Below are 22,075 nucleotides of genomic sequence, written 5' to 3' on the forward strand. Positions count from 1 at the left end.
CTCTGCTGGGCAGAGAAAGAAGAAGAACCTGCTAAAGGGGTCAGAAAGGGGTTCACTGTGTTTTTGTGAACACCATGCTACAAAACAATTGTATTTGTCAACGGCAGTCATAAACCTTTTTGTTGAGGGATGCCTGGCTGCCAAGATAACGTCGCTGACTTCCAGAGGAAGGTCGAAAGCTGTCAACTGCTGCAGCTCAATTTCCACACAGAAGGGGAGGAGTTGACAAGTTTGGGAGGAGGACCCTCCCTTGCTGCTGCGACAGAAGATCTTCCCGAAGAAGCAGCCTGATCAGAGGACCGATGGCCATGCTCAACAGCTTGGGATACCAGCCTCTCCAAGCCAAGTCCAGAGCCACAAGGATGACTTAGACCCAGTTGTTCCCGATCTTCTAGAGAACTCTGGACAGGAGTGGTATAGGCGGAAAGGTGTACAGGAGGTCGGAGCTCCAAACAAGATGTAAATCATCTAGAGTGAGAGCTGCCTTGGAAATTCTAATGTGCGTTCTCGTCAGTGGCGAACAGATCTAACCAAGGTTCTCCCCACTGCTGAATTAGACCTTGCACCACCACCGGATGGACACCTTTTGTGATGCGCTAGGCATCTTAGGGTGTTTGCTCTGGTGTTTAAAGAGCCCGCCAGGTGTTGAACAACCAGGGATATGCCCAGATGTTCCAGCCATGCCAAGAGTTGCAGGGCCTCTTGGCAAAGGGTCCACAACCACACCCCACCCTATTTGTTGCAGTACCACATGGCGGTGGTGGTGTCCGTAAACACCTGCACTAGCCTTCCCTTGATGGAGGGTAGAAAGTCTTTCAATGCCAATCAGTTCGCACAGAGCTTCAACAGGTTGATGTGAAGTTCAGATTCCGCCAGAGACCAGAGGCCTCTGATCTTCACCTCTTCCAGATGGCCGCCCCATCCCAAGAGTGACCCATCTGTCACTACTGTCAGACCTGATTGGTGAAGGGAGCGGTGTCTTCAGTTCATTAGCCACCACTGTAGATCTTTTGCAGTTCCCTTCAAGATATGGACCCTGTCGGAGAGATTCTGCATTTGCTACGCCCACTGGAACTATAGATACCACTGCAGAGTCTGCATACACCAGTGGGATTGTGTCACCATCAAGACGCAAGAAGCCATGAGTCCTAGCAGCCTCAGAGTCACACATAGCCTGAATATCCAGGAGTCACGGTTCTGGAAAATAAGCCTGAAACTACAATGTGTCTATAGCAGCTACAGTGAAAGGGAGCCTCTGAGAGGGAGTCAGTTGTTACTTCGGAACGTTGATAGTGAACCCAAGCAAATGCACAAGCTTTGTCGTAGTCTGGAGGTCGGGAACGTGGAAGTATGAGCCCTGCAAATCCAATGCTACCATCCAGTTTCCTGGGTCCAGGCCAGATAGGACCTGAGCCAGAGTGAACATCTTGAACTACTTCTTCTTGAGGACATAATTGAGAGGGCATAGATCTAGGATAGGACGAAGGCCTCCATCCTTAGGCACCCAGAAATAGTGGGAATAGCAGCCAAGATCCACTTCTTGTGTCGGTATCCTTTGTATGGCTCCCTCAGCCAAGAGAGCCTGGACTTCCTGGCAGAGACAAGACAAACGGTCCTCTGTCAGCTCGTCGTAAGATGGTGGCATGGCTATTCACGAACGACTCCTTTGGACAGTGTGCATAACCCACCTGTCCCAAGTTATGGACTGTCAGTAGGGCAGGTGATGGCAAATACCAACTAGGTGCTCATGATCTTATGAGGGAAGATTGGGAGGGTTTGGAGGCTGTGGCTGCCGGGCCCATGGGGTCTGTAGGTACTGCGCCCTCTGCCACGCAGAAGTTGAGAGGCATGCGCTGCAGCTGGGAGGGTAAAGGCACAGTTGGAAGCCCCTTCCGTAGCCGCAAAAGGTGGATTGCGGGTGATGGGGGGCCATGGAAAGGCCCAAGGACCTGGCTGTAGCCCTACTGTCCTAGAAGTGCTCAAGCGCCAAATCTACCTTGTCTTCAAAAGGACGGGAGTAATCAAAGGACATGTCCATAAGAGAGGATTGGATATCATCATTTAAGCCAGTTGTTATCAACCAGCCGTGGTATGGTAAGGCCACCATCGAGGAAACTGCTCTGTCTAGTGAGTCGTGGTTTTCAGTCCACATCATATTGTGAACTTTGTGCATCTCTCCCATCTGCAACAGCTTGAGAAAGTACGGCTCAGGCCTCCTCCGGGACCAATGGCAGAACCTGCTCAATCGTCTCCCACAGGGCATGAGACCAGTGGCCCAAAAGGCATAGTGTTCACAGACTGCCTTGCAAGGCTGGGGGAAGAAAAAATATTTGTCCCCACAGCTTCTTCCCTAAAGCCTATCCAGGGGTGCGGTAAGGAATGCGCCAGGATTTCAATGGGTTGTAGAGGCTTGGACTACCAAGCTCTCTGGGTCACCAGGAGCCCCTGTGCTGGGCTTGGACGACGTCCGAAGTAGGATATCCTTGAGGGCCTCACTGAATGGGAGTAGTGGTTCTGAGAAGGACACTTCCAGTTGCAGCACCTCTGTCAATACGTTAGTCTTGACTGACACGGAGGGTAGACTGAGGTCACGGATCTCAGCCACCTTTCTCACCACCATACAGAAGGATGCTCCCTCCTCCACAGCCACGGTAAGTGGAGAAAGCATGCCAGTACCTGTAGATGTGTCTAGTCCACTGGCTTTACTCAGATCCTCAAACTAGTCCATGGTTGTTTAGTCATAAGGCTGGTATTCGTCAGGGTCCAATGACCTATTCCATTCCTCACCAAGTCCTAACCCGTAAGAATAGGGCTCAGGCTCCGGCCTGAATAGCATGGCTCCCGTCAGCGCTGGCATTGGGCAATGACCCTCTGCCTTGGGTCAGGGATGAAAACAGGATGGCGCCAGCCTCAGGGCTGGAGCCGGAGAAAGTTGAGATGTTACGACTGGCACCGGTCTGCATACATTTGTAGATCCCTAGGGCCTGACTGGCGCTGAGAGCAGAGTCACCAGCGTGGATCCATAAGAGGCCATTTTCCGAACCTGCAGGGCCCAAAGCCACAGCATAGGGAACGGGCCACTCAAATATGAAGCTCAGGGCCTCATAACACTCTTTAAGTTGATCCGGGTAGCTCCAGCTCCCGGGAGACGTTAGCTCAACCGCAGAGTCGGGCATCGAGTGATGAGGCTCCCTTGCCTCATCTACTGACGGGCGAGGTGAAGCCGAAGCAAGCTTAAACAACGACTTCTTTTTGTGTGACGAAGACTTATCCGAATGGTTGATGACTTGGAACTCCACACCTGTTCCCGGGACCTCAATAATCGTGGCATTGCACTTCAAGCTGCCAGGAAGCTTGAGGGATTGCTCCCCCAAAACCTTCAGATGCATGGCGTGGCAGTCATTACAGGCCTCCGGGTCATGGTCTTGTTCGAGGCACCAGAGGCAAAGAAGGTGCAAGTCCGTCACTGACATCTGTTTGTGACAGGCACTGCAGAACTTGAAACCAGCCTTCTTAGATTACATTTCTGCCACACCAGAAGCTAAGACCTCAAAAAGACTTTGATAAAACATCAAAAAAAGCGTAGTGAAAAAGTGACCAAGGGGTAACACTTCCCAGATCTGCGCTGACTAAGGAAAAGAACTGACGTCAGCGCACCTGGGTGTGTCCTTTTAGGAACAGCAAAAGTCACTTACAACATGGACGATGCTATGCAAACCGAGCTACGCTACCAACTGGTGAACAGTGGCACTGCTCACAGAAAACATTCTGGATCTAGTCTAATGCCTGGGGATAATTATACGGTAAGGCATCTGCGACTAGAGGTCTCAATCAGATACTCATATATACACAGCTGCATAGAGACCACCTATGCAGCTGAGATATATGGCTTCAGATGTGTATGGATTTAAATCTAGCTCACCTAATTTAGGTTCCTAAGCAGGCCCATCTGCTCAGATGGCGTGGATGCTTCCATGCAGTCATACTCTTGGCAATAATGTAAACTGTTATCCCTCATGTCATACATTTACAGCCACCCGGTTATTCTGCTAGAAAGTTGTTATTCTATCTATTTGAAATTGGGCAATGCTGAATTGCACTTATATTTAATATAACACTTCTCATTAAACTGATCGTCTGGAAGGTAAATCCCACTAAATATCAATGTATTTGATATTACCCTCTATTGGTTATGTACAGGGAGGATCGTAATCACAAATTCTTGGGGCTGTCACGGAACAAAAGACAACACACAATATATATTTTGAGGGTCAAAAACTATTAGCCGACCTTTTAGCCAACTTGGCTATACTATTCTTGTGAGCACGAACATCCAGAATGCCCGATGATATAATGGGAAAAAAATATTTTTTTGCAACTCACTACTCCAAGGGTACACCGTTACGTCTCTTAGCCTACATTACTTGCATCTGTGACGTTGGACCTGCAGTGCAGCAAGAATGGATGTTTTATAGCTGTGTCTCAACCCGCGCCTCCTTCGCAGACCCCATTGCTGTGTGTCTAGACAAGTCACTCTACGCTGCAAGAGCATGGGAAATATTGTCCCACTGGCTAATACGAAGTGTAGTTCCATTGTGCAATATAGTGCGGGTATTAATATTCCTTTGTGAATTTACATATGTAATTCCATCACAAGGACCATATCAGTCTTACTGTTTCTTAAAAGTCTCTTGCGCTCTTTCTACCTTACTTATAAGGAAAACAACACTTAACTTAGACACTGTAAAATACCATCCCGCTGTTTAATGGGAAGCTGTGTAGAGTCAGTAGTATTATTCCCTCACTTGTTGGGAGATGCAATTACCCTACGTAGATCATTCTGTGTCTTAATAGTTACTAATATCTCTCACATGCTTCCTGCCCTAGGTAAAAAAAACGTAACTAGGGCATTAAAGGGAATTATAACCCAGTTGTGCTTTTTAGCAGGCACAGATGAAGGAATCTACAAGTGATTCTTATATCTCTTGCCTATCGCATAGTCACATGATACTGTTGGAAGGTAGGTACGGTGGTTTGTTTGTGTCTGTGTCCAATTATAATGAAGGCTGTCTGTCTCTAAATCACAGGAAGTGATGGTACACACAAACATGGTGTCCTAATTTTTTGTTTAATCTACTCTCATACTACGGATGTTACTCATGTAAACTCCATAGGGGAAGATGTACTTATCAATATCGTGTGGAGCCTGTATCTTATTTAAAACTCCTCCTACTATGGGTTCTTAATGTTCTATTCCTACCATGAACACTGGTGTCATTAGCAAGGCATGCCTAAGATATTGGACAGTAAGAGAGGTGTGAGTTCCACAGCCTTAACAGGGACTACAGCTGGTTCCCGACTATGTTGTCATTAAGCTCACATGTGTGTGCCCTCAATCTTCATATCAATCGTTGTTTATGATAAAGGAGTTTTTCTGCCAGTTGGTTTGCACTTTTAAAAGAGTGTGGTCGTGTGCCAGCAGAGTCTCCCAGTCCAAAAGAACCGGACCACCAAGTCAGCCACTGCCTCCATTAGCCCCTGCAATCAACTTCTCGAATGCTGACACGACCAAGTCCAGGTCCTGATGAGAACCTGTAAACAAGTTGAGGTTTGAAACACGTTGACCCCAGCTCTTGGGATATGGCACCAGTAGGGTGTGCTGGGAGAGATTTTTGTACTAATACCACTCTCCAATCTACAACACCTTAAAAAACTCGGATTCCCAGAGCCACATACACTGGCAGGATGTAATAGACACTTCTCGAAAAAGCTTAATTGTCCGCCTAGTGTTTCTGAATGTAATAAGGGACTGGTCTTATACGTCTCATCAATGAAGAAGTCATTACGTTTTGATATGTCATTTTTGTTTATTTCTCTGTTTGTTATGAATTTTTCATTTTGTCTGTAAATATGTTGCAAAATTATGTGTAGGCCTTTGTGATGACATGACCAAAATGCCATAATCTCGTTTTTCTGAATAATACAAAGAGAAGTGAAATAAATCGCACAGGCTTTTGGATTAAGGACATTGGCTTGTTCATTTATAAACTTTTTTTGTTAAACAATGATATCTAGATACCTTGTGTGCATACAATATTGAAGCGGTCCATTCTAGTTAGCGTTACGGCCCAAGCCACCTTTAGGTTACAATTTTTCTATATATAAACATCTTTCCGGGAGAGGAGGCACTTCTGCTGACTTTGAGAGGTCCCTACATGCTGAAGCTTTCGCCCGGCAGCTGACTGACATCTCTGTGAGTGATGTCCAGTTCTTGACCAAGACTGGGTCCTACATTCTTACCCACCAGATATTGGGGTTGGATTATCCAGTAGGGGATTTCCTGGCAGGAGATACACATACACCTTAGACATGTAGGTTAGGGTTCTGCATAGTAGGAGTAAGTAGAATTGTTATATTATTTTATATGCTTGCATATATAGGTTGTTTCAGCACAATGGTGGAACTTTTTGTTCTGCTCACTGTCCTGGCGCTAATTACAACTTTCATCTGCTTCTGTCTATTGATCATTGCAGCACATATTTTCTATACAAGAATCACTTTGGTTCAATAAACAATGAAAACGACCCTTTGTGTATTCTTTGCATATTGCTCTGAGCAAACGAAAGCACGAGTGTATGAGCGAAAGGTTCTAGGTCTGTCACCACAGTTCCTGAGGGAACAGGGTTGTCATGTTCAGTGGTTGCCACAAGTATTCGCTCCCTGTCTAAGTTAGGGGTGCTTATGGTGGCACTGTGAGCTAGCTGGTGCAAGGGACAACATACTTTGCTGTGGTGCACAGAATCAGTCTGGCACCATCCCAAAGTTTATGTCGTCCACATACGCACAGTTCCTACTGTTTAGTGGACACTACACAACATTATTCAACTAACTCTATTTGGAGCGGTACACACCACCTCAGTAATATCATGCTATGGTGGGTAAGCAGATAGGAAACAATATACAGTTTACTGTTTCTGATGTAGAGCTCTTTATTTCACTACATGTAATTTCTGAAAGACATTTATGAAAGATAAAAAGGTGATCCATAAGATTCCATCACCATTACAATTCTAAAAGCACCAACTGTTTTATAGATGCATATAGATTCTGCTGTGCTAAAAGATGATACCTGGCTGACAATTCAAATTACACAATTGTCACTAGTTCTCACAGTATATCCCACAAAAATAATCAAGTCTGGCATTACGAGAGAGAGCGAAAATCTGCACAGGGCACGCATCCCTATTATCTTAGATGTCAGAGTTTTCCATGAGCTTCACGTCTATACTTTTGAACACAGAATGGAAGGTTGCAGCTAGCCCAACACTAAAAGGAAAACTGAGCTCAATTGTCTTCAAAAGTTGTCCCCAAAGTAAGTTCATTTATTAATGTTGTTCTCCAGCCAACCACATAGCTGGGGAAGAGCTCTGGAAGAAAACAGGTCACAGTCATAGCTGGGTCTTAATGATGCAGGGTGGACACCCAGTGGAGCCCTGGTAAAAATGTGCCAGATGTTCGGATTGCTGCTCTCCTCAATAAAAATAAATTTCAAGAAGGAATCCATGCTTGCACCTGATGTGAAGTTTTAGCTCAGTGGTATGTGCTGTGATTGGGTACTACAAACAGTAAACCTGATAGAGAACACAAGTGGGCAAAGGAGAAAGATGGGGAGGAGCTTGATCCATGGGCTGTGCTAGTGCCACCTACTAGTGGAAACTGTCGTTCCAGCTAAATATATGGAGCAGTAGCTCATCTGGTTCATCAGCTGCGACTATAAGGACCTTGATTATACAAAACTTGCCTTCCTTATATCAGTAGCTAAATGTCAGACAATACAGCAAAAGGGCATCCTGAACAAGGATATGACAACATTGGGTACATTTGTAGATTGCAGACTAATGCTGTGACATACCCCTATAACACAGAAAATGCTTACGTAGGATAGATAAAGGACAGCACTTGAGGTGTCCACTGTTCAACGCTCACAGTGTTGATACAACTGAACTGGATAATGCTGGCTTTTTTAAGGCAGGAATATTAATCTCAGAGTTAAATAGGACAGAAAGAAAAGGTGTTCCCTCACTCTTTACAATCTTTCAGAACTATGATTTTACAAGAGTGAACACTTTAATGGCTTCTCCAAAAGAACTCCCATTAGTAATCAGTGAGGCTATGGAGTACAGGTTGGATGGAGTCCCTCAACAAGAGAAGTCATGGAGCAGAACAGAATCTGAACCAAGTGGACTGAACATTTCTACTCTGTAGAACCCAGTGAGGCATGCACTTTAATCACAAAAGCCTATCTCAGTGTCACAGAAATATTGAGCAACAGCACCGATTCAAGTGAAAGGTAAAGCTTAAAGTCTGGAGAACCATTATCATAACATGTGCCAATCTACTCAAACAAATTACAAAACGATAGTGTCAAAAAAATCTACCACTAAAATATATACAACACAAATGTGGCCCTAAAATCTGGAATGCACCCAGTCACCCACAACTCAGAACTCTCTTACAAATCTGCATGCACAGACTGCACTAATAGTAAATTAGCTGAGTCCTCCAATTGGTAGGAAGTGAATCAGGCTCCATTTAGATATTTAGAACATGTTGAAATGTTTGTTGGGAGATATTGATGTACGGTAGGCATGATGGAGGTAGAGTTTTTTTTTACTAAGGTTTTACAGATTGAAGGACAACAATCCCGGCTTGAAGAAAGTATATACAAAAATCACATTACGCTGTGCTGCTTGGAAACAGGAGAGCACATAAGAGGAATCTCAAATACTGACTATTCCGGATTCATACCAGAAACCCTGCAACCGAGAAAACTATACAAGATAAAAGAAAGACATTGCTGGGGTTAGTCACACACACCTCAGCCTGTAAATCTTCCAAAACTTAGCGGAGCCATGAGGGAAAATATATATCCTCACTTAGTTGGATGCATTCAAGGCTTTTCTGTAGAGGTTAAAAAGCAAAACAACACTGAGGGAGTGGCAGCCACTTAACAAAATGCTCTCTGATGTTGTGTACTCTAGGACAAACAACGTTCTGCTGACTTTGGCTTTTGCACCGGATACACTATTTTGCTCCACACAAACGGACTTACATACTCAGATTTGATTTTCCCTTGTGGCTTCACAGTGTGAAGTGCGGACAATGTATGGATTTAATAAGATTAAGTTATACTTTCTAAAAATATTACTCTTTGAGATGTTGATAGAGAGCACAATATTTTATTTGTAATGTATACAGCATAACCTGTTACTGAACATCATTGCACCCCTATACCAATCTCTCAATAAACAGGTTGACACAAAGGAGGAGTTTTTACACGACGTTTGAGTGCTTTGAAAAAAGTAAAACTGTTAATGGCAGCTTCAAACTGCTTTAGAGACACAGTACCAAATACAAAGCTCACCTGTCCTTATAGTTGATAACAGTATCAATGATGGCGTTCATTTGTTTAGTCAGTTTGGGTGGGTTTGGGGACAGTTTTTCAGCTGGAGGCCTGCCCCTTTTCTTCTTAGCCTTTTCCAAGTCCTCCTTCACAGAATCCTTGTCTATGTGTCTTCGCCGCTTCCGTTTCTTAACCCGCACTTCCTCTTCCATATCGTCCAAGTTGCCGTCTTCGATAGCCTGCCCAGAGAAATCAAAGGGTAAATACATGGATCAAAATGTTTAACCTCCCACTGAAGGAAAAGGTCAAATATGGCGATTTATTTCACAAGCTATGCATAGAATCACTTAATTAAAAGTAGAGAGAGAAATGTTAAAGTTTAAACATTTATCATCGGTTGAAAAGTGGCCAACTGGATGAATGACAGGAGCCCTGTATGCCAAAAGCTATTTTCTGCACTTCACCAAAAATGCGATTTAAGGTAAATAAGGTAGTCTACCCCGTCCCAGTTTCCTTGTGAAAAACCGGGAGTAGTTTGAACGAGGACAACAGTCAGTATAACATTCCATAGAGACAAACTGTAGTGGTCGGCAAAACTCATGCATGAACAGCACACTTATCGATGTAGAAATGAGAAAAATAATAAAAATCAATGAAATATAAACTTCCCAAAGTGTTAACTTGCACCATTGGGGTCAGTGAAGTAAGGCAGGAGCGTAATCTCCTTTGTAGCTAGGCTCAAGCTGCCGTGACCAAAGACACAAATGGTTCTCTGCTTCCTCCTTCAAGGACACCTTCTACACTCTTATCCACTCAGACACTGCATTGGAGCATTACTCTTGCTTTTAAAACCCCCTTGTAGGCAGGGACAATACACACCAACTCTCAACAGGACAAGTTAGACAAAACACTGCACACACTTCAAGAACAGTGCAGAAGTTCTATACAGTAGAAAATCGCTGCGCTCACTGCAGCGCACATCTCCATTCACTAGGCAGACACAATATACAGCAGAACTTTTTGGATAAAATGGGGCCCGCATATCACAGATATCTCATATAGTTGGGAATCCTGGGGATCACAACACTCTACACTGTGACACACTCTTCACTGTCGTGCAGCAGAACACAAAAAACAGAACATACAGTCAACACACTAGACTATGCCATAAAATGACTATTACTGCACCAAACACCATGAGATATGATCAACTGTCTTACACACATACACATATTTCTGTGTCGAGTAATGGTCATGCGTACTTATTTATTTTATTTTGGAGTTTTATAGAGCGCAAACTTGACCCGCAAGGGTATCAGAGCGCTTTACAAGAATTATCAGTGTCAAACAAAGTTAATGTGCAGAAGTATACAGAAACTGTACAAAGGGGCGTGGAGAGGCAGGGGTGTGGGGAACATGGGATAATGGGGGTACCAAAGTAATATTGCAATCAAAAATAGATTTAGTAAAGAAATGAAAAGCCCCGTAGATTCTCTGCGGGGAGGGATTACTGTCATAGACGATAAGTAAGGATCCGTTACAACGCTTCAGTCTCACTCAAACTCCAATACTCACAAGGAATTGGAATATACTCCACCATACTGACAGCAAATGTTGACAAGTCCAATGAGATTCTAGTCTGCAATGGGATCTTCTGAATCATTTGGAAAGCCACCTCTGGGCTACCAAAGTCTCTGATGCCCAACCAGTGGCAGACTGTGTGCTAAACAAATACCAATAACTTAAGTCCTACTTATATTAATTCCTACTACATTTTCACACACTTTAGTCTCATTACTATGTGATTTGCTTGCTTTTCTAAAAGTGCTCTGAACTGCCCAACAAAATAACATATTAGACACAAGTTAAAGGGAAAAGGTAAACATTTCAATGTAGTTTATTCCATATAGTGAATGTAAAGCGTGGCAAAGGAAAATTGATGAGGAAATATAGCGAAATCACCCAATATGTATAATTTACTTAATTCGGAAGGACAAAATTATTATTATTCAAGGACTTGTTTAAAAGTTGGATTCTAGACTTCGTTGTTTTTAAGCTGCATTTTTTAGATCATAAGTCTGAGAAGAGTCGTCACAATGCATGGGATAACTAACACCCTTTCCCCTTCTGTCACTGAATGTAGAAAATACAGAATAACAAAGAAAAGTACAAATTCACAATTAAGAATAGTTGATGCCACCATTAGAAATCCATTTACATAAAAGAAATGCATTCTATTACAGCTTGCAAGTTTCCAAATAGTAGTTAAAACAACCAACCATGGTGCAGTGTACGGAAATTAAACAAAACAAAGATACACATTCTTTATCATGTACAAAAAAAGTACACACGGTAGTAACACCTCTGCTTTCCCACCTGTCACATGCTCATTACTGCCATCAAAATAAAGCTTCTCTCGCCACCTGTGCTCCTCCACAACATCGAAAAGCAGGGGGAAAGAATGCCTCACAAATAAACAAATAATAACATCTCAACTGAAAGGATGCATGACATGTTAGGAATGACAATAAGGGCAAGCATACCAGCTACAACAGCATTTCTCATAAACGCTACACTAAGCAATTTAAACGCAGACGCGCGCTAGGACCACTTGTTATCAGGTTTGTACCAAGCAGCTTTTAAGAAGAAACAGAGGATTTAGAAAACACAAACCGGCGTGTGAATGTCAAAGCACAAAGCAATCGGCACACAGCAAATGAACAGATCTACATCACATCTTCCCTCAATTAAAGTCAGGCAAATATTAAGAGAGAGCTGGCATCAACGTGAAACAAAGGGTCTGCAGTGCTCCAGCCACAGGCAGAATAGAAAGCCTTGGAATAGGCTTCTGAATGAATGCATCTCAGTACAATAGATATGAATTTCCCCTCCTCCCACATCTCAATATTGCTGTCAATATGCAAATGCTAAACTAATCCTTCCCGGCATAAGAAAGAGCACTAATCAAAAAGCAATTACCTTCACTTTTCCACAGCACCAAACATGGCTAATATTTACGCTCCTGTGAGCATGGCAATCAATATTGTGAATGATTACATCACATTTATAGAAATGACTACTGAAAAACGGATGGCGAACAAAAGCCCGGAGCACAAAAAAGGAGGAGGAAAAATGCTTGCTCTGGCATCTTAAAACAGCAGTGGGATTTGGAAATCTGGTTCTGGAGCATCCTGTCGGCGTTCAGATCCCCAGAACAAACATGAAGAGCAGAATCCTGAGGGACAGCCGCAAACTACAGTAGGCCTTAATAATCAAAAGACAATTTCCATCACGCGCGCACAGCGACAGCCACTGAAGATCTGATGCGTGAGGAGGAAAAAATGAAATGCATTAATATTCATACTGCTAAAGCAGGGCGGCCGGTACACACCACTGCAGCTAAGAAACACTGGGAACAAGGGAAAATGCTCCACAAATCGGGAATTGCAGCATGCACGGATGTGAGCCGCTAATGTTTTTGCTCTCCTTAGGCATTCGGCTGTGCACAGACATACAGAGAGACGACAGCGTCGGATTAGCCACACACCTACACATGCCCCTGTTGTGGTGCGACTGGTTCTGGGAGACAATAAAAACAAGAGGATATTTACCTTCCCACTATCAGAAGGCCGGCTGTCGGAAATCACAGTTAGTGGAGACAACATTAACAAGCCAGCAAAGCAGCGAGCTGCTAGTCTCTTCATCAGCTGATCAGGAGAACGAGGGAGCTGGGGAAAGGCTCTGTTTTCATATACAAGTAATTTTATTTCCTGAAAATGTAATACTGAAAGGACTGCGAGACTCAAATGTGCTGTTTCATTCCTCCCCGTACACGGCCAGAATCCTTCTTCCTCCAGTCTGCTTTAATATCCAGCCACTTAACATATTATATTCCCTATTATTTTAGCCATGTGGAGTACAAAAGGTGTCAGGGTAGAAACACATTCTTAATATAATTGAATTAAAAGTGGGACACTATTGTCCAACAATTAATGCTCAATTCGTACCTTTTGTCGCGAAAATGTTTGGTTTTTTTTCCACAGAAGGCATATAGCCTAATTTTCTTTCTGCGGACTGAGCATGTATAGTTGGCGCATTTCCATGTTTCCTTTGGAAATACTAAACCATACAGATTTCTTTCAAGAAATGCAGTTAACGGTAAAGCAGAGAGCCGTGCAGAGTGCTCTGCTCTGAGCCTGTGAAAGGGAGAGAGCACCGGAGAGCACATGACCACTTCCAGTACAAGGCAGCAATGTAAGTACTTTTCTTTCAGCAATAATGCACGCAGAGCCCGTTATCAACATACCAGTGCACAGAGAATGCTCGCCCTCCATTTCGCTGAAAGCAATGCTTGATGGAATAAGAATATTACCGTAGCATTGGCAGCTAACACTATTAGCCCCTAACTGAAAATACATTAAAATGGCAAAATACTTTCTTGAAGAACTTCTAAGTTAAAATAAGGGTGCTTGCCTGCAAGAGTTATGTAATAAAGCACAAGCAAGGGGGCATATTCCTATAAGGACAAACATGTCGAATTGGATTTCACATATAAAGGAATATCGGAAAATAAATCTATCCACTATGTTTGTGTGGGTGGGCGTCAGAATTACGGCAAGCAATGGCGCCACGAACCAAAACAAGCAGCAGAAAAACACAGAATGCCCATTCCAAACCTTCACCACGGTAATTAAAATTACAAAGACAAATCTCTGATCTCTGATTGGTGACGTGTGCTGGTGCGCGTGAAGTCTAATTCGGCGGGGAAACGTCCCTTATGCTGAGTGGATAGTGGGTTTTGTGAAGTGAATGGAATGGGAGGAACAACAAATGGACAGTAAATGTTAACTGTTTCCATCCCATGAAGTGACAGATACAGAACACGTAATGCTTAAGACACACATTTTGGAGCAATTTAACAGAGTTCCCGGTAATTCGAGTATCGCCCCCGTATTAAGTTTAGCTTAATCAAGTGATGTACAACACATGGCCATGAATCTTTTGCAAATCGCAACAATCACACAAATATATCGTCACACAATTATAAAATTCATACAATTTTGTTACATTAACAAGAGGAAAACAATCGATAAAACAATACAAAATAACGTGTCTTCATTAGACCATTTCATATTCCGAATCATAAATAAGTAAATACACACACATATATATATACACACACACACACTAATTCTATACTCGGTTTTGATGAAAAAAGTCCATAAAATTACATCAAAAGTACAATCTTTTAAAAACAATAATATCCCTAAAACAATAAACTATAAAAAGCAATAAAACACAAAATATACTTTATAATACTTATAAAAACATTTGATAATCTTGGGAGCGCTTAAACTGATCTGGCGGGTGAAAAATGAACAATTATGGAAAATCCCACATTGGTAATGATCTGGTTCTAATAAAATATGTGCGCTTGGTGAGTAACAGCCATATTTCCCACTTTAGTGACACTCGAATTCTATAAAGTGCATGTACTATAAATAATAACCATATATCAATAATCTCAATCGATGCGTACCAATTTCCTTATGCACAAAGGAACAATCAGCATTATACTATGTGCATCAGAAACCAACTTATATCCCCGATATTTTTGCTTCTGAGCCACCAGGCGAACAACAAATATCTAGACACAGTTAACACTAGCCATGGTGTAGTATAATTCTTAAAAATTGTAATGAACAAGTTACTTACCTTCTGTAACGCATTATCTGGAACAGACTATCTAGTTGCAGATTCCTTACCTTTGAATTTCCCATGTGTCAGGCTGGATCCTAATTCTTTTTCGGAGCAATACCCCTTGGGCGCGGTGTCAGGTGACTCCATTTGGCTCCGCATGACGTCGTTGGCATTGTTAGCGCGGTTATGACATCGCAAGTACATATAGGCCTCACCCAGGTGCAAGGACGTCAGTAGTTTTCGTTTTTTCCACGCCAGAAGCGCAGAGCCACGAAGTAACTGACATAGTCGTGTGCAAAACTAGGGCCCTGAACAGGGGAGTAGCCCTAGCTCTACAACATAGTCCGCACAGTGGGGAAGATGGGGTGGGGCTGTAATCAATCTGCTGCCTGACAGAGTCTCTACCAGATAATGCACTACTGAAGGTAAGTAACTTGTTCATCTGATAGAGACTTCTAGTTGCAGATTCCTTACCTTTGAATTAGATACCCAAGCCATACCATCACGGCAGTGGGTTGCGGACCAATACCTCAAACTAGGAAGTCCTGCAGGACTGAACTGGTAAAATGCCGGTCTCTGCGGACTGGATTGTCTACGCAGTAATGTTTGGCAAACATGTGCAAGGATGCCCGAGTTGTTGACTGACAGATGTCTAGGACTGGGACATGCAGAGCCAGGGCTGTAGTCGCAGCCTTTTCCCAGGTGGAATGGGCCCTTAACACCTCAGGGGGCTGCTTCTTTGCATGGTCATAGCAAATCTTAAAGCAGAGAATGACCCAGCGAGAGATGGTCTTTTTTTGCACTGCCCTTCCCTTCTCAGCTCCCACGTTCCCAACAAAGATTTGGTCGCCCACCCGGAACTCGTTTATGTGGTCAAGGTAGAATGAAAACGCTCTTTTTTGGGTCAAGTCAGTGGAGACGCTCCTCTTCCTTAGAGGAGCCCAGGGGAGCAAAGAAGGTGGGGAAATGTGATTGATGGACCCAGATGGAATGGGGTCACAACTTTTGGCAAAAAGGAAGCCCGGTTGCGAAGCACCACTTTGTCTGGAAAAGACATCAGATAGGGAGGTGAGCAAGAGGACGCCTGCAACTCACTCACCCTCTGGGCAGATGTAATCATCACAAAGAAGGCTGTTTTAATGGTCAACAGACAGAGGGGACAATTCTTTAAAGTCTCAACGGGAGCACACATCGGGTAGGTGAGGAGCACATTAAGGTCCCACTGTGGCATAACAAAGGGCGTGGGTGGAGACTAGTGAGCAAGCCCTTTTAGAAATGTATGTACAATAGGATACTTAAAGAGAGAAGGCTGGCCTGGAAGCCGTACAAAAGCAGACAGAGCAGAAAGGTAACCCTTATGAGGTCCCAAGCAGAGCCCTGCTGGGCAAGGATCAGAATGAACAAAAGAACAGTAAAAAGAAGCAGAGAGAGGGTCAATAGACTTTTCTGTACAGTATAACATTAATATCTGCCAATGGCAGGTGTATACCGTGCTAGTGGAGGGTCGACTGGCCGCCAAAATAACATTGCTTACTTCGGGAGGAAGGTAAAACGTCATCAACTACTGCTGCTTAATCTCAACTCATGGAGGCGCAGAGTTGACAGGTTCGCGTGAAGGACCCTCCCCTGCTGCTGCAACATAAGATTTTCCCGAAGGGGCAGTGTGATTGGAGGATTGATGCTCATTTTCAAAAGCTCTGGATACCAGACACTCCTTGCCCAGTCCGGAGCCACAAGAATGACTAGGGCCCAGTCACTACTGATCTTCTTCAGAACCCTAGCCAGGAGTGGTATGGGCGGAAAGGCGTACAGCAGGTCTGAGTTCCACTTGCGACAAAAAGCATTGCTGAGTAATAGCTGCCTTTTAAACTCCAGCACGCAGTACTGCTGACACTGCACGTTCTTTCAAAGGCAAACAAATCTGATCAAGGTTCTCCCCACTGCTGAAAGAGACCATGCGCCACATCCAACTGGAGACGCCATTCATGATCCGCTAGGCACCGACAGCTGAGTTCGTCCGCACTGGCGTTCTGAGAACCTGCCAGGTGTTGAACCACCAGGGTTCGGCCCTGCTGTTCCAGCCATGTCCAGAGACGCAGGGCCTCCCGACAAAGGGTCCAGGACCCCACCCGCCCTGCTTGTTGCAGTACCATATGGCGATAGTGTTGTCCGTGAACACGCACACAAACATCCCCTTTACAGAGGGAAGAATTGTCTTAAATGTCAACAGAATCGCTCATTGCTCCAACAAATTTATGAAGAGCCTGACTCCGCCAGAGACCAGTGTCCCCTGATATCCACCTCACCCAGATGGTCGCCCCATCCCAGAAGTGACGCATCTGTCATGACTGAGAGATATGGTTGGGGAAGGGGTCTGCCGTTGACACAATTGCAGTACATCAATCACCACTGCAGATCTTTCACAGTCCCTTCCGAGACCTGAACCACATCGATGAGATTTCTCTGATGCTATGCCCAATGAAACTTTAAGTCCCACTGCAGAGCCCGCATACGCCACCTGGCATGCTTTATTAATAGGAGGCAGGAGGCCATGAGGCCCAACAGCCTCAGAGTCAGTCTCATCGAAATCCAGAATAGAGGCTGAAATATCGGGGTCATAGCCTGAATATCCTGGACTCACTGTTCGGGAGGGTAGACCCGAAACTGCACTGTGTCCAGAACAGCTCTGATGAAAGGGAGCATTTGAGAAGGAGTCAGGTGTGACTTTGGCACGTTTATAGAGAACCCCAGCAAATTCAGGAGGAACTCATAGTCTTAAGGAGGGAGACGACTGCCTGGGGTGAGGACGCCTTCAACAGCCAGTCATTGAGGTAGGGGATGACTGACACCCCATAATTTGCGCAGATGAGCTGCAACTACCGCCATCACCTTGGTGAACACCCAAGGAGGCCCTCGTTAGGCCAAAGAGGAGCACAATAACCTGAAAGTGCTCACAGCCTACTGTGAACCCCAGGTAACGCATAAGGCCCAGCAGAATGGGGATGTGAAAATACGCATCCTGCAGTTCCAACACTACCATCCAGTCTCCTTAGTATAGAGCATACAAGACCTGAGCCAGAGTGGGCATCTTGAATTTCTCCTTCTTGAGGAAAAACTTGACGGTCCGAAGATCTAAAATGGGCCGTAGCCCCTTGTTCGGAATCAGAAAGTAGCGTGAATAAGGGCCACAGCCTACTTCTGAAACTGGGACCCTTTCTATAGCTTCCTTGGCCAAGAGAACTGTAACTTCCTCCTGGAGGAATTTTAAATTATCCTCTGTCAGCCGTTCCTGATTTGGCAGAATGGGAGGAGAAAAGGAAAGGAAGGAATAGGCCTCCTGAAAGATGTGCAAGACCCTCTTGTCTGATGTTATGGACCTCCAGTGGGGGAGAGGATGATGGATTCTATGGCAGGACCGGAGGCTTCTGATTATGCTTTCTCATTTCTTTACTGCAACAATAGCAGCCAATGAAAATGAAAGTACACATGTAAAAAATAACATTTCTCATGAGACTTTGAACCACGCCTCTCTTACAACAACCAATCACAAAGGTATCATGTCTATAAATCCTGGAGACACTACTCCGGCCTCCTCTTTCTTTGCTGCTCCGCAGCCCAGATAAGTGCTCTTTCCTTTCATGTTTGCTCTACTACTTGTGCTTTATGCCTTTTACATTGGTTGATGCCATTGACTATTGTTTCTTGTTATTCATGTATATTGCATGGTTTGATTGATCGCTTCACGCTCTCTTGGCACTGTTTAGTCATACGTTGTCCGCTTTGCTCTTAGATTGGGGCGGGAGCTTCGCTCCGTTCCCCGCTTCCCCGTGGTGGCGCGTGTTGCGCACCTAGGCCCGTCCAATCTTTCCCCCCGACTTCCAGTCGTCGCTGCCCGCGGCGCACGCTTCGGCTAGCCGCACTAGTGAGGGGGTTAGCCGCCCCCTCGGGGACGAGCGTACATAGGAGCCGTTGAGGCCTTACGCACGTCTCGGGGAGCCCGCGCACGCCGTGTTGGCACGCGCAGTTCTCGAAGGTGCCAGATCGACGCTCTGCCCCCAGCTGAAGTGGGGATCGACGCAGCTTGGGCCAGGAGCCGTGGGCGATTTCCGTGCTTTTGGGCAGCTTATATTGGTTCAGGCGACATATCCCTTTCCTCCATTGGTCCTAGAGTGGGACTAGTCCTTGCTCTTGTTTTCCTGGCATTTCCGGCTCCTGCGCCTGGCACCCCCCATCCTTGACGCCCTTGCTTGGGCTGGTCTTTGCTTCCCGCTGGGGATTGGAGTTGGAATTTTCGGATTCCTGATTGCGATGGCAGACGCTGAGTACTGCGAAGAGGAGGATGATGCGTATGGTTATCAGGGACAGCAGGAATTCTATGAAGGGGACTCCATGGAGGAGATCATAGACAAAAAACTCGATGCCAAATTGGATAAAGCCCTTTCCTCGGCCCTCTCCCCTTTGGCCAAGAAGTTGGACCTGCTGGTCCCGGGTAAGCAGATACCCGCTCCGGGCAAAGATTCCCTTCACCCCCCTCCCCCGAAGAAGGCGGCTCTGGACCTTTCCTGGCCGCATGCCCAGTCTTACGACAAACTTTATAAGTCCCAGGAGTCTCGATCCCAAGACAAGCCTGTTACCCCTCCCCCCAATTCCCCCCTGGTTATCACCACGACGGATACTGGCACCGATACCGATTCCTCGGATGCCGCTCCGCGCAAACGCACTAAAAAGCGTAAACACACTTCCCCGGTCATTCCCACTCCCTTTTTATTTGATCCGACGGACATTGTCCACCCCAGATCATCCGACTGGGTTCCCCCTCCCGCGGTGGCGACCTATCTGGAGACTCATCTCCGCAAGGGATCCGACAAGGAGGTTCGTGCCCGCCTGAAATCTGAATGCCCGCGCCCTGATTTGCCCCACAAAGTGGCTCTCACACCAGACATAGATCCTTCCATGACCACTTTTCTTAAAAAGTATAAAAAAGACCCGAAGAAAGGGATTGATCGCGTGCTCCGAGCGTGCCAAGATAAGGTCCTCGACCTTTCGGGCCCGTTGGCCAAGATCCTGGAATTGGCCCTGCAGGCGCAAGAGACTGGTGCCGCCATACACCCTGAGGTTCTGGCGGGTTGGGCTCAGAGGGCCATTTGTATGCTGGGCAACGCGAATTGCGCCCTTGCCTCGGAACGGCGGAAGTCCGTTCTTCTCCGGATCGACCCCCAGCTGGTGGAATTGGCTTCCTCGGAGCCGGGTCCTTTGGCGGAAGGACAGTTGTTTGGGGACAATTTCGTTAAAGATATTGCTAAATTTGTGAACACTTTTGCTTCTTTGGACAAGTCTCAGGCATCGCTGAAACGTGTTCTGCAGGTCTCTGGTAGGGCCGGTCGTGGCAGAGGACGCTCGACCGGCCGCTACTCAAATCCCAGTCCTCAAAGAGGTTACGCCCCTAGACGGGGAAGAGGGTACACACAAGAACCGGATCAAGCCGGATTTTACCCGTCCCGATCACGCGGCTTCAGGGGCCGCTATAACAAAGGAATCAATCGAGGCTACAAAAACTTCGATAACCAATCTTCAGGTAAGTCTCTCTCTTCCTTTACTTCCGTTAGGGGGAAGATTGCGCCATTTTGTCAAGAATTGGGCAGCTCTCACTTCAGATGTGTGGGTCCTTCGGACCGTCCAGGGTTACGAGATAGAGATGGTGTCTTGCCCCATTCAGCCCTCCCCCCCCGTCCTCTCCTTTTTTCCCATCTCGAACAGAGTTTTATAGACTCAGAACTAGACGAGCTTTTGGCAAAACAGGCCATTGCGGTAGGACCCTTCCTTCCGGGAGGCTTCTGCAGCAACGTCTTTCTTGTCCAAAAGAAAGGAGCCGGTCAGCGCCTCGTGTTAAACTTGAGGGATTTCAACCCCTTTGTCACGTATCGGCATTTCAAGATGGAGGGCATCCATCTTTTGCGAGACCTTCTATTGGAAAACGATTGGATGGTCAGACTGGACCTGAAAGATGCTTACTTGACGGTCCCAGTCTGCCCATCACATCAAAAGTTTTTGCAGTTCCCCTGGAAAGGGCGTTGGTTTCGTTATGAGGTACTTCCTTTCGGACTGTCCTCGGCCCCTTGGGTGTTCACCAAACTAATCAAGTCGGCGGTCTCCCGCCTCCGGGAGATGGGAGTTCGGTTGATTGTCTATCTAGACGATATGCTGATCCTGGCACAGGACCGGTCCCTCCTTCTCACGCATTTGGAGTGGACGACGTCCTTATTGCAGAATCTGGGATTTGTGATCAACACCAAGAAATCGGTGCTGATACCGGATCGGCAGATGGAATTCCTAGGCTTCCTGATAGACTCGGTCTCGGCCCAGCTTCTCCTTCCTCTGCCGAAGATCAGGTCGATCAAGAGAGAGATCGCAGCTACCCGGGCCAAAGAGAAGATTTCTTTAAGGGTTTTGGCACGGATTGTGGGCCTTCTGGCCTCGTCGATTCAGGCCATTTTTCCCGGACCTTTGCATTACAGAGCCCTGCAGAGGCTCAAGATCTTCTACCTACAGAGAAACTTTCACTACGATCATTTGATCCCTCTCTCCTCCGAGTCCAGGGAGGAGCTTCAATGGTGGCTGGACCACATGTCGACCTGGAAAGGCCGAGCTATTTTTGGCACAACCCCGGATGTGGTGGTGGAATCCGATGCCAGCCAGTGGGGCTGGGGCGCTCGCTGCGGCGAGTTTGCCACAGGAGGACGTTGGTCTGCAGACGAACTATCACTTCACATCAATTGTCTAGAGCTTCTGGCAGGGTCCTTTGCCATCAGATCTATCTCGCCGCTGAAGAGCAATTGTTGTATCCTCCTTCGGATGGACAATGTCTCCGCGGCGCGATACATCAATCGATTGGGCGGGACGAAGTCCCGGATGCTAGTGCACATTGCGAAGGAATTCTGGCACTTCTGCCTGGATCGCAAGATCTCCGTGGTG

At 45.7% G+C, this 22,075-nt stretch overlaps 1 protein-coding gene across 4 annotated transcripts in view; it reads right to left on the minus strand.

The window, feature by feature from the left end:
- SMARCA2 (SWI/SNF related BAF chromatin remodeling complex subunit ATPase 2) overlaps positions 1-22,075 on the minus strand; it is a 1,892,118-nt gene that overhangs the window by 272,012 nt on the left and 1,598,031 nt on the right. For all 4 annotated transcript variants that reach the window (XM_086961220.1, XM_086961218.1, XM_086961217.1 and 1 more), the window contains one exon: positions 9,425-9,642. In XM_086961220.1, coding sequence (XP_086817346.1) covers positions 9,425-9,642 — 218 coding nt within the window. The remainder of the gene's footprint in view (positions 1-9,424; positions 9,643-22,075) is intronic.

This window comes from Lissotriton vulgaris, chromosome 3_1, assembly GCF_964263255.1.
Source record: "Lissotriton vulgaris chromosome 3_1, aLisVul1.2, whole genome shotgun sequence".
NCBI classification, from domain to species: Eukaryota; Metazoa; Chordata; class Amphibia; order Caudata; family Salamandridae; genus Lissotriton; species Lissotriton vulgaris.